Here is a 13,436-nt window from a genome sequence, read left to right as displayed (position 1 = left end):
GCATATCATATAGTCTACCTCACGGCAACAATTACTGTTGGTTAGCATGTCATATAGCCTGCCCCACGACAACAATTACTGTTGGTTAGCATGTCATATAGCCTGCCTCACGACAACAATTACTGTTGGTTAGCATGTCATATAGTCTACTTCACGACAACAATTATTGTTGGTTAGCATGTCATATAGCCTGCTTCATGACAACAATTAATGTTGGTTAGCATGTTATATAGTCTACTTCATGCACATAAAGTTTCTTTTTATCAATCAAGTAACGTCATAAAATGTTTGAGAAGAAGCCCGCTTATTTTTAAGCAATGAAAAAAAAAGTTTATTATTGTTGAGATTTGTCATCAACACAACGAACATTTTTTGGCCCTATACTTACTCAGGGTCCAGCATGGCCAGGTGGTTAGGGAGATCGACTCGCAATCTGAAAGTCACGGGTTAGAATCTCCATCCCATCAAACATAATTGCCCTTTCAGCTGTGGGGGCGTTATAATGACGCAGTCAATCCCACTATCCGTTGTTAAAGAGTAGCCCAAGAGTTGGTGATGACTAGCTGCCTTCTCTCTAGTCTTTCACTGCTAAATTAGGAACGGCTAGTGCAAATAGCTCTCGATTAGCTTTGCACGAAATTCAAACAAACTAATCTTTTAAACTAATACACAACTTTAGTGATTGCCTACTAGCAAATTGAAGTCTCGTTTAGTGCCCTTTAAAGCGTTTTATTATTTAATAATAAAGTCCGTGAATTGATAATAATGCCAACGTTACGGGGTGCCCTACGTAAATAGGTACATTTTTTACCTATGTAGGGAGTCCTCCAATCATATCGCGATATATGGCAAATAACCTTGCAGCATAATTCCTATTTCGAAAGGTTCCATTAAAAGACTCATGTCAAAACCTCACATCCCATCCATACATTTTTTTCATAAGCTATATAGTGTACAAGGATGACAGTGCCTGTTTCAACAGTCTCATCAAACAGAAATCCATAGGCACTGCATCTGGGGACTTGACCAATATGTCTTCATAAGGAACAGCATTCTCCAGCTGCTTGAGGTATGTGACAGTTGAACAGGAAGTACAACTGGAAGCTTCATGTTGGTGAATCCATACCCTGCTTGCTTTGTTTTAGATGGAGATCCTGCATGGTTATGTTAGTTATTATTTCCTGAGATAAATGGATGGTTTTTGCTACTGACCTTTATGTTTGTAAATTCTCTCCAGTTACAAGAAACTGCACTTTGCTTATCATATGACCTGTTGCAGTCACTTTCTGGAGGGTCCTGGTTTCCCATGCTGATCCATTATTCTTTCTTTTCCAATGCCACTAAGTACAAGGGATATCCATGTCTTGGAAATTCTACATCCCCAATGTGTAGATATCTTTATTATATGAATGTTTGAATATTTTGAATTGAAAAAATCTGTTACATACCCTTCCCAAAAGCAATCAATTTTTGATAATGTCACATTACATATGTAATGCAAAAAAACTAAAATGTAGTTCTGATACATTTAATTCCATTGTAATTTTATATTGCCTGTTGTTGTTACAGACAGACTTGCTGATATGAATTTTCAAAACAGTATTAATATAATGTATTCAACACTGTACAAGCAAAACTTAATACCTAAAGAGGGAGAATGCACTGAAATAAACACTACCTCAGTATTTCTCAATTCACTTCTGAATCATACATATCTCATTCAACCTATGCACTTGGGATTACCACAAATCCTTGTTCTTATGTTGTTGTCGATTCAATAATATCCAATCAAAATGATCGATAATTACATGTCTCAGTATTTATATTTGAAAATGGTGAGTTTGTATGTCATAACTTTTATTATATTATCTTTTGTTTTAGGCTTGCACAGTATTTTTTTTTGTGATAGAAATACTATTTGCTTAAAATTTTATGTTTTTATGTAAACAGTATATGTTCATTATTTACTAATAAATCTGCCTTAGTTTCTATACAATTTTTTTTCTGGAGTTACCTCAAAATTATTATTACCTGATGTAGAAGAGAATACATTCTACTAAGGTTCTTTAAATTATGTTTGTTCCCAAAAAGAATCATTAATACTTCTTAACAATGAAGACAGAAAAAATTGCACATAAAGAGCACATTTGTTTATTTCTCCCAGAGAATTAGTCAAATGTTAAAATCAAAACATTTAACCCAGAGTTTAAACACATGGTGTCGAAACATTGTAAAATCATAAATCAATTATACCAAAAAAATGCAAGTTTTTGATGTGATTCCAATAAAAATTTGCTGATCTCATAATTATATTAAAGTCATCATCAAAGAATCAATTTATTGTTTTAATCCTAAATCTTAAACAGATGTTACATAATATTACTTTCAGCTGTTCTGTCTATTGTAATGAGTGTTAAGATCATTGACGACTGGTTAAATATGTCTTAATGGCATCTGCATCTCTCGATAACCACTTTTCATTAAGACGGATTGTTTCCAGTGATTGCTGTATGGTTCTCTCTGTTCCAGGAAACGGGTTCTTAGAAAAAAATTCCTGTTAAAGAAAAAAAGGACAGTCATAACATGTGATACAAAAGATATGATGAAATTCATAGATTATATATTTTATGAATTCCATCATAAATTCATATTATGTATTATAAGAAATAAAAACTCCTACAAGTTTTTGATATTTATAATTATAGATGAAGTAAAATCAAACTGCAAAAGGTAAACTCTTATAACAATTTACTTACTGGAAAAAACAACAAATGCTTTGATATGAAGATTGGCATTGAAATTGCAAAATAAATAAAACACTATGTAACAAATGTGAGTTGTATGGTATTTAGGGCATGAGATCATACTAGATAATAATACAAGTTAACTTGAAAAGCTGCAGTAAATGTTCAAGCAGTTTATTATATTGTCCAAATATGTAGTTTTTTCAGTAATTAGCGAGTACAACCATATTCAATTACTAAATAAATATGCAGGTTTTCCCAGTAATCAGTGAGTACAACCATATCCAATTACTAAATAAATATGTAGATTTTCCCAGTAATAAGTGAGTACAACCATATCCAATTACTACATAAATATGTAGATTTTCCCAGTAATAAGTGAATACAACCATATCCAATTACTACATAAATATGTAGATTTTCCCAGTAATAAGTGAATACAACCATATCCAATTACTAAATAAATATGTAGATTTTCCCAGTAATCAGTGAGTACAGCCATATTCAATTATTAAATAAATATGTAGATTTTCCCAGTAATAAGTGAGTACAACCATATCCAATTACTAAATAAATATCTTGTATAACAAGCAATCATAAGTAATCAAAAACTTCTGTTAACTGTTGTACAGATAAAACTTGTACAACTCATCCAAGCTGTGAATGTGATTAGAATGTGAACATTCATGAAACTTAATAACATAACTTTCTTTAATAAAAATCAACATTATACAGTTAACTTGAATTGACAACTCATCAAGATTAAATTAAAAGAAAGGGATAGTTTAACAGTCTTTTTTTAAAAAATGGAATAAGTATTATGGTATTGTTTCTGTAGCAAAAACCAGCATTGTTAATTAACTGGAATTGAGGTATTAATGAGCTGAAATTTACACAAAAAGGAGTTAAAGCATCAGGTATTGTTGCTTCAATGTTTCGTGAGGTTCCATTTCATTACCATATCCCAGTGCAGAGGATATGCTAATGATATTGCTAGAAAAAAAAAGAAAAAAAGAGAGGGATGGATGCATATTATATCAAAAATCACCTACAACTGTTTAAACCTACCCAACAGTTGTCAAATAAATCTGGTGAAACTATGTCATACACCATGTATGTTTCAATGTAAGTCACCCTTAATGTTATTAAAACAAATACATGTTTAAAGCAAGAGCTATACAAAAATGTTTTAGTTTGAGATACAAAAATTATGCTGGTATAACTTCAACCATCACCAGTTACACAGTCCTTTTGTTACGGAGGTTAAATTTTTATCTTAAATTTTCTGCATATCTTCTTCACACAACTAAACTGTTTCAATTTCATAGTCTTGAACAGCATGTTTAAATTTATTGTAATAACAGTAGTAGTTTGTTTGTTTGCATAAATTACTACTCACCCCAATTTCTTGAGCCTTCTCCTCTGTAGCAAAGTTTTCTGTAACATACTTAAAAAATAGTGGAAGAGTATATAGTTGCCACTCAATTTCAACTTTTGATAAAAGTAGTTGGAAAGAAAACATAAAACACAAAAAACAAACAGTGTACTAGTACCATTAGTATAAAAATATTAGTCTTAAATTTCATCATCAGAAAAACAAAAGGATCAAGGATAAATGGTATATTTTTCATTTTTCACTTATATTCTTAATTTATTATTATAAAAGTAATTAAAATGTATAAATTAAAAACATTATTTTTTTACACTGAAAACAGATTTCTGATACCAAAATTACCTATTCTCAAACAATAGTTTTCTCAATCTTTCTCTTTTCTATAATGCATTGAAAAGAAATTTTCTCACTTGACGAGTCAGCCTTTATACCCCACAAGTTCAAGCTGCTCATTTAGCATGTGCTGAGCATGTGACAACCCTCCATCAATGGGAACATGACACACTTTCCTAGAGCAGCTGCATCCCTCTATAGTACTTTACGTGAACCTCATTTTTTGAGATTAGGTCCACAAGAAACAGAACACCAGAAGTGGGTAGGAAAGGTGGGAAGTGTGTGAGTTGAGGTAAGTATCTATCAGAAATCTATTTTCGGTGTAAGAAAATGATAACTTCTGATACGGTACATATCTCCCCTCAAACAATAGCTAGAATCCCACACTGAGTAGTTGAAGGGACCAGTGTAATAGAAAACAAGAGATCCCTCTACAGAAAATTGATAAGATGTGCTCTGTAATTGAGTGGAAGCACACATATAGGGGACCACACCACTTCTGGAACAGGTATGCTCTTTGCCCTCAAAAAACTGTTCCATCATGAAATGAGTGGCATTGAGACCTCAAACTAGTAAAAGAAAGACTTCAGAAAACAATGTATCAGGTGTAAATACACAACGTGAGTTTCACTCCATCCTCAACTGTATAAATGTGACCAGAAACAAACCAACTTCGATAGGAGAAGAATCAGAAGTAGTATAAAGAAAAAATGTACACTGATAGGTAACTCCAAACCCACATGGAAAAAATAGAAAACTAATGGCCATTTCTCAGAATAATGAAGAAGTAGGTATTCATCTAGACACTGTTAGGTATTTACTCAACCTAAACTGTACAGATGAGGTTCCACATCTCTTCCTCAGAATTACAAGGCAGAGGACCTCACGTAAGATCAAACCAGTATATACAGAGTATGGTGGGCAGGGCAAGTGGAATATATATACACCAACCCCTTCCATAAGTAAACATAGTGCTATACTGCAAGCAAATGGAATTAAGATGAAGAATCAAGCAAATGACATATGCTGGACAAACTACCAAATCAACTGGAGGAAGCAGGAAGTAAAACAAACTGTATCTGGACTTGTGGGGCTGTGTCTAAGCCTCAACTCAACAGTAAGAACAGGAAATCATCCTGTACCCAGTATTACAAGTAGGATGTGGAATGTCTGTTCAATCACAGGAACAGGACATAGTACATTCCACAACCGGTATTACGAGGCTGACAAAGTCCCTCAAGCTCAACCGTAGCAGCAGAGAAATGAAACATTCGGCAACCAGAATTACCCAAAAAGGGGGCATCTACTGGTCTCAACCATAGAAACAGGGTGATATCTACCTGAACCTGATACTACAAGGAGGATCCAGTATTGGCTGGTCCAGTTCCAACCAACATCAGCATACTTGGATTAAGCCTGGAATTATTAGGTAAGATAATGACGACAGTAAAAATTCTTCGAGATGTGCTCGAACGCAGCCTGTGCATTATGTCATTCAATATGGTTAATGTGAGCTACACATTTGTCAAGTGATTTACAATTTGAGCAACAGAATTGTTAGTTAGAAACAGATCAAAGGGCAATAAAACAATAAAATTAAGTATAAACAGATGTATACTGGTATGAGCTTTAAGTTATTTAAGATAAACAATGTTAGTTTCCTGTTACAATTTGCAGTGATTATAGAAGAAAAAAAGAGTAATTTAGGTATTTTTTATGGTAGTTACAAGGGTCAAATTGACTGAACATGTATATTATTAGGGTAGAGAAATAATATACAAAACATAAAGTCCTACTGAAAAAAAAACTCACTATTTAGGAGGTTTTTGAGACTATGCAAATGAAATGTGACACTTTTCAGATGATGAATGGTACTTTTAATATTAAAATGAAAATCACTTTGTATTCAGAGCAGTTAACACTCTGATTCAATATGTTCATGGATAAATCTTTAATAAAAATACCTAATTAAAAAATCTGATTTTTTGTGTACAAAAGAACTGTAACATTTACTTAAAGCTTACCAAATTTTGTAAAGATACACAAAACATATTAAAAGTTATAGTACAGAAATTCTGATGACCACCCTGGGGTCACAAGGTCGGTAGACTATACTGACCCTATAGTGAGAAGGTTAACTGTATATAGGAAAATCCTCAACCACCTTGAAAGTGAGCCAGTATTTTATTTGACATAGTTAATAAGTTTTACTCACATTTTTATAAAAACAAATCTATAAAAAATGTATCTCAAAAAGGTCCAATCTAAATCTTCAACTTGCATGACAAAATATGCCAGATTTTACTGTTGGGCCTCCCAAGCTTACTTGCATAGACGATGGGGATTTTCCTGTATATACTTTTAATAATGAAATTTCATCTTAGAACTTCTGTTCCTCTAAACTCATTTAATTATAAGCTTTATTTAAAAAAATTATTCAAAATAAATAAAGCTTTTTGGGTGTAATAGTTGCTATGGTAATTGATGTAACTCCATTCCACCTACCTTAACCAGTCGTGATATTAGAAACCCTCCTTCATACCGCTTTTGGAGTTCATCTTTTTTCTCTTTAAAGAACTGCCAAGCGAGTTCACGTCCAGCTTTTGTCATGGCTGCAGAAATTATCACAAATACTGTATCCTGTGATCTTACTTCATCCTACACAAGAATGCAATACATTTATGACATTATTTCTTGCCAATTGAAATCCAAATTCAACAACACAAGTTTTAAACAAGTCTAGAACATTTAATAAAACATTGTAACATGATTGTAATATATTTTTATACTTCATTCATAAAAGGATTAAGTTTCCAGTAAGAAAAGGAAATTAAACACATTAAACAACATATTCAAGAGACATGACAAACAAATTCATAGAAATATTTTTTTATTTTACCTGATGTTTTGGATTACACCTTTTTTTAGAGGGTCTTTGAGCATCAGAGGTTACAAAACTGATTTCAAGCAACAGTAACCCAAAAAATAAAAAACACAATAATACAACAATATAATAAAACAATGCACATTGAAGAGTCCTAAAAGTATTGTTAACCAAGTTACTGTTGCTGATTACAATATTAAATGTAAATAATAAAATAAGTCTTACAATTAAATAATTTTACATGAGTAAGGCATTGCATCTATTAATAAAAGGGCATTTGGATTGAATCAAAAGAGATTCCTTAAATTTCCTGCCATGAAACTTATCACAATTCTCTAAAATTTTATATTTTAAGGTCTCTTGAATGTTATGCCATGTATGTTCTGCAATGGAATCTCTGTTAACAACATCAGCAGAAACATTCATGTACTGGATGGCTAAATTTGCTTATATATGTGGCTGAACACTGTGTATATGTAATTTCATATAGTGTTTTTAGATATACAGTATTTTTTTAAGCCATTGGTGTTAGCAAAGAAATTTTCGGAATCATAGGGATTGTTGTTAAGGAAAGCTGAATGCATGAGAATATCCTTCTATTTTTCATTGGGTTTATTTATAATGTTGATATTGAAACCAATCTTAACTGATCTTTGATGGAGACATGTAGTTAAAGGTTTGTTCATGAAAGGCACAACCCATAAAACTCTGTTTTTGCCTGATGTCTTTTTCTCATTGTCACTCATAAAAGTCTTTTAAGTATATTTTATAAAATATTTTAATAATGTAAATATATGGATATCCATTAGACACTAGACGTTTTGAAGATTCTTCATGCCTTGTATCTTATCATCAATGGTATGACACATTTTTCCAGTTCTCTTAAGTTGATCAATAATGACTCCCTGTCTAGTAGCTGGTGGATAGAGTAAGACACAGTGTAGAATAAAGGGTTAAATTGATGGTCTAGATTTTAGACTATGCAGTAGTGACAAGTTTGCTGTTTTCAATAATAACCACGCTACCAAGAAAGGGTAGACTTCTGGACATTATCAGTACATGAAAGTGTGAGTTTTATGTCAAAGTGTTGATTATTAAAGAATTCCAATAGAAAAGGAAGTCCGTGATTCCATACCACCTATCTATTTACATATTGGTTTCAAAATTCAGCTAAATAAGAACTGATGATTCAAAGAAATCCATAAATATAGATATTAAAACAACAGCAATATTGTTGTCCATAATGTTTGGTTTGTTTATACATGTGGTTAAATTGCATTTAATGTTACAGTTATTAAGAATAAAGGTGAGATAATGTTAAATAAGATCTATAGGAGTTTCAGCGGTAGTAATAAACAGATCCAACAAACTTCATAATCCACTGGTAGTAATAAATGGATCCAACAAGCTTCATAATTCACTGGTAGTAATAAATGGATCAATCAAGCTTCATAATGCACTGGTAGTAATAAATGGAGGATTAGATGCAACAAGCTTCATAATTCACTGGTAGTAACAAATGAAGGATTAGATCCAACAAGCTTGGTAACCAAGCTTAAAACTGTTTTTGATGAGAATGAAGGGTTACATAAAGATGAAATCAAGAGTACACAGTATATTGTTCAAACTAATCTGTAACGTATCCTTTTGTAGTCCATTGAGAAAGTCGTTGGTGCTACTGAAGTGTAAAGGTTTTTTTTTTTAAGATGGTGAATTAGCTTTTTGAGTAGTCAAGACACAAAAGCTAAAATGGAGTTAGCTTTGGAGACTAGGGAGTTTAGAGTTGTTCCAGATTTATGACCTTTAGGTAAACCATATAGTTCAAGGTTTTTTTTAATGAGATGGTTATTGGTTACTAACTACACATATCATCAGAAGTTACCTTAATTTTTTCAAGATAAGTGGATGTATTTATTAAAACAAAGCCTTTACACTTATCACTCACTTTCATAATTATATGGTAGTTCTTTTTTATTTCATTAATAGCTAGCTGCTCATTTCTTGAAAGATTGGATTTAACATGGTAACAATTACACAACAGTAAAAACAAATTATTAAAATATAATAACTACTTGTGAAATAATTCCAATATTTTGCAGTAAATATATGAGAAACAAAAATATTTTATTGTTATCTATCTTTAGAAAAGAATGTAATGTACCAGGCAAATATAATTTACACCTGCAGAAGTACTATATAGTAATTTGACAAGTTTAACATTCAGGTAAAGTAAATAAGATCAGGGAAATGACACTGAAAGCTCGTCACTTCACTAATTTTTGAGTTTGTTTGTTTGAATTTATGCTCAAAGCTACACAATGGGCTATCTGTGCTCTGCCCACCACGGGTATCAAAACCCGATTTCTAGCGTTGTAAATCTGCAGACATACCGCTGTGCCATTGGGGGCAACTGTTGAGAGTGCTGTGTACTGGCACTTCTAGAGTTAACTCACTTCACTAACTTGTTGAAAGTGCTGTGTACCAGCACTTTTAGAGTTAACTCACTTCACTAATAAGTTGAGAGTGCTGTGTACCGGCACTTCTAAAGTTAACTCACTTCACTAATTTGTTGTGAGTGCTGTGTATTGGCACTTCTAGAGTTAACTCACTTTACTAATTTATTGAGAGTGCTGCGTACCGGCACTTCTAGAGTTAACTCACTTCACTAATTTATTGAGAGTGCTGTGTACCAGCACCTCTAGAATTAAAATTTACAGAAAATTGTGCTTTTTTAATTTTCTAAAACCATCTAAAAGAAGATAGCAATATCAAAGTATTTTTTGATGCCTCATCTTATACAATTATTAAACCAAATTTAGCAACTAAAATAATTTTCTACAAAGTACATTTCGGATGACTTTAAACATTCACTATGGAAACTGAAAAATCAAGAGAAGGCATGTAACACCAGCATTACAAATACAGTTGGCTGTGGTGATTTGTGATGGTTACATTCATCATAACTACAGTGCTATTAAAAACAGTAAAAGAACTATTACCAAACAGTTATGAATTTGAAAATAAATCTTGCACTTTTACTCTATGTACCAAATAAGGACAGACTAAAATTAGAGAACAAGAACCTACAGAAATAGCAAACTCCAGGACTCTTCTGATACTTGCTTCATCCTGTACTGCTCCAAGGGCTCTTGATATTCGGTCTTTCTCTTCATGCAAATCTGCTTCTCTGTATAACTGGTGAAAACATCAAACATGTAAACAAAATTATGTTTTAAAACTAAACAAGTTATATTTGAAATAAACCAGAGAATTCAACAGATCCATTTCATAAAAAAACAAAGAAAATGATATTAAGAAATTTATTGCAACTTAAACTACTGATGATCTATCTAGCTGTATATTTTGTGTATTTATCATATTGAAAATTTCTTTTATGTTTGGGTTAAACAATTTAACACATTTTAATTCTATACCTAATAATTTCAGTTTTTGTAATGTAACAACATGAAAAGGAATAATTTAGTTCTTAATATTTATAATTGACATTTAAGTATATCAATTAACTGGAAAAGTCACAAAAAAGGAGGAAGAGAATCAAGTTATGTAAAGTTTTTGCTTAGTTTGTTTACTGTAACAAATTAATTCAACACAACATCACACACTGTAAGCAACAGTTATCGTAGATATTGTAGAGAAATATTTTTTTAAGCAAGAACTCTATGAAACAATACACTTATTTATCTACTAGTATGATCAGGGAGATATTTATTCTACAGTTACAAAATATTCATTTATAAACAACAATTTAACTTTGGTTCCTTTCCTTTAACTTTCTATGCTTAGCAATTCAATACATCAGAAATATTTAAAAAACTGCAGTTTTATATATATATACACACACACATGAAAATTAAAAACTCCAAGTAAAATCTTAAACAAAACACACAATTTGACTGAATAAGAAGTGATTTACCACATGTATAAGAATTATCACACTTTAAAACTAGCCTAAGTAGCAACGTTGTTACTGTTCTATTAGAATTATCACACTTTAAAATTAGCCTAAGTAACAATGTTGTTACTGTATTCAAGCTTTACTTAAAAAAACACAAGTTAAAATGTAAATTTGTATTTTCTAGATATTATCAGACATAACGTTAATTAAATGAAGTGTAGTTTCCCATACAAAGAATAAAACCTTTTTTGTATACGCTTAAACCTATTTACAATACCCAGCTTAAAAAGTCTCAAAAGTTTAGCCATAACCATTTCTCTCTGCTATAATCTATAAAGTTTATATTAATTATCTGGATAAGTCACAAAAAGGGGGTTGGGGTAATAAAGTCTATGTACAATTTTTCACTTAGTTTGTCTACTGTGAATGAATTCTACACAAAATCACACATTCTAGGCATCAGTTTTCATAGTACTTCATAAACAAATGTTTTTAAGCAGGCACTTTATCAAGCAATAAGTATTTTTTTTATCTACTAGTATGGCCAGAGAGATATTTAGTCTACAGTTCCTTTCCTCTACCTTTCTATGTTGTAAAGTTTAGTTATTAGGTTAAACAACGTCACATTTTTAATACTGACAGACCATCCAAGTATCTTGTAAAATAAAAAATTGTATGATAGAGTTTACACAAGGTTATTTTGACAACAATTTTTAACTCAGGAAAGTAAAATTTCTTAGATGAAATCAAATGTAGTGTTTAGTAACCAATAAAAGTCCATTTTTATGTCACTTTGGAACTATGTTATTTATTCTAGTGTAAGCTGATTATCTATATTTAAATTTTTTTATATGATATATTTTTGCATAATTCCACATATTCATTCTTCTACATTTATATGATTTAACAAATACAGCCTTCTATAATTTGAACTATAGTTATTCTAGGTATTGATTTTTACTATGTAGGTAAAAAAAAAGATCAAGTTACTAAATACTTTATTTATTTTGAACTAAAATATTACATAAAAATAACTAAGTAAACTCAAACTCTAAAAAGAAATGTTAATTTTCTTACTCAAACACTGCTATTCTTTAACTCTTTCAGCAATGAACTAAGTTTAAAAAGTTCATTTACAGTCACTGGATACAAAAATAATAAAAAAGTCAGCATATGTCATAAAACCTTAATTTTCATGGAGCTCTGCAGTAGTTAATATCGCCATCTAGGTCTGAATATGTTAACTAAATATTTCTTAAATTTTACTTTAATAGAGTTGGATATACGAAGATTGGCAATCAAATAGAATTGGAAACTAAAGACAAATATTTAACCCCTGGTGGCATGGCATCAGTAATAAAGGGTAACATGTGCAAATAATAATTTAGTCATTAAACACACTAAGAAGTGTGAAGTATTAAACAGTAATAGGTAAGGCACTACGTCTTGTTTAATTTTAAACAATAGGTTTGGTCAACCTGGATCCAACCTTAGCAGATGAACTGTTGAATATTTTGTGGTGAAAATGATAAGGAAACTAGGAAAAATCACCTAATTTAGCAAAGCTTACAATTTTAAAGAAATTTGGAATAATTAAGATTACTTAGCAATTTAATAAAAACAAAATTGAAAAAAAAATCTTCAGTTACACAAACGTTAAAAATTAAAAACTCTAAGTAAAATCAAAAACAAGAATAAGCAGTGATTTACCACATCTTAAACTATTTGAATTATCAAACTTTAAAATTAACCTAAGTAGCAACATTGTTACTATTTTACTAGAATTATTACACTTTAAAATTAACCTAAGTAGCAACATTGTTACTATTTTATTATAATTATTACACTTTAAAACTAGCACTATTTTACTAGAATTATCACACTTTAAAACTAGCCTAAATAGCAGCATTGTTACTATTCTACTAGAATTATCACACTTTAAAACTAGCCTAAGTAGCAGCATTGTTACTATTCTACTAGAATTATCACACTTTAAAACAAGCCTAAGTAGCAACGTTGTTACTATTCTACTAGAATTATCACACTTTAAAACTAGCCTAAGTAGCAGCATTGTTACTATTCTACTAGAATTATCACACTTTAAAACAAGCCTAAGTAGCAACGTTGTTACTATTCTACTAGAATTATCACACTTTAAAACTAGCC

At 31.1% G+C, this 13,436-nt stretch overlaps 1 protein-coding gene and 1 long non-coding RNA gene across 2 annotated transcripts in view; one reads left to right on the top strand and one right to left on the bottom strand.

Annotated features, from left to right (window-relative positions):
• LOC111088181 overlaps positions 1–552 on the top strand; it is a 21,856-nt gene extending 21,304 nt beyond the window's left edge. The window contains exon 3 of the long non-coding RNA XR_002612780.1: positions 400–552. This is a non-coding gene — a long non-coding RNA (uncharacterized LOC111088181). The remainder of the gene's footprint in view (positions 1–399) is intronic.
• A 1,583-nt stretch (positions 553–2,135) lies between these two features.
• LOC106469017 (puromycin-sensitive aminopeptidase-like) overlaps positions 2,136–13,436 on the bottom strand; it is a 70,266-nt gene continuing 58,965 nt past the window's right edge. The window contains exons 14-17 of the mRNA XM_022397414.1: positions 10,442–10,555; positions 6,976–7,128; positions 4,144–4,191; positions 2,136–2,554 (exon numbers count right to left, since the gene is read on the bottom strand). Coding sequence (XP_022253122.1) covers positions 2,420–2,554; positions 4,144–4,191; positions 6,976–7,128; positions 10,442–10,555 — 450 coding nt within the window. The 3' untranslated portion in view covers positions 2,136–2,419. The remainder of the gene's footprint in view (positions 2,555–4,143; positions 4,192–6,975; positions 7,129–10,441; positions 10,556–13,436) is intronic.

The sequence above is a fragment of the Limulus polyphemus genome, unplaced genomic scaffold, assembly GCF_000517525.1.
Source record: "Limulus polyphemus unplaced genomic scaffold, Limulus_polyphemus-2.1.2 Scaffold3265, whole genome shotgun sequence".
Lineage (NCBI taxonomy): Eukaryota > Metazoa > Arthropoda > Merostomata > Xiphosura > Limulidae > Limulus > Limulus polyphemus.
Note: the sequence above shows the minus strand (reverse complement) of the source record. Positions and strands in the feature narration are given on the sequence as shown.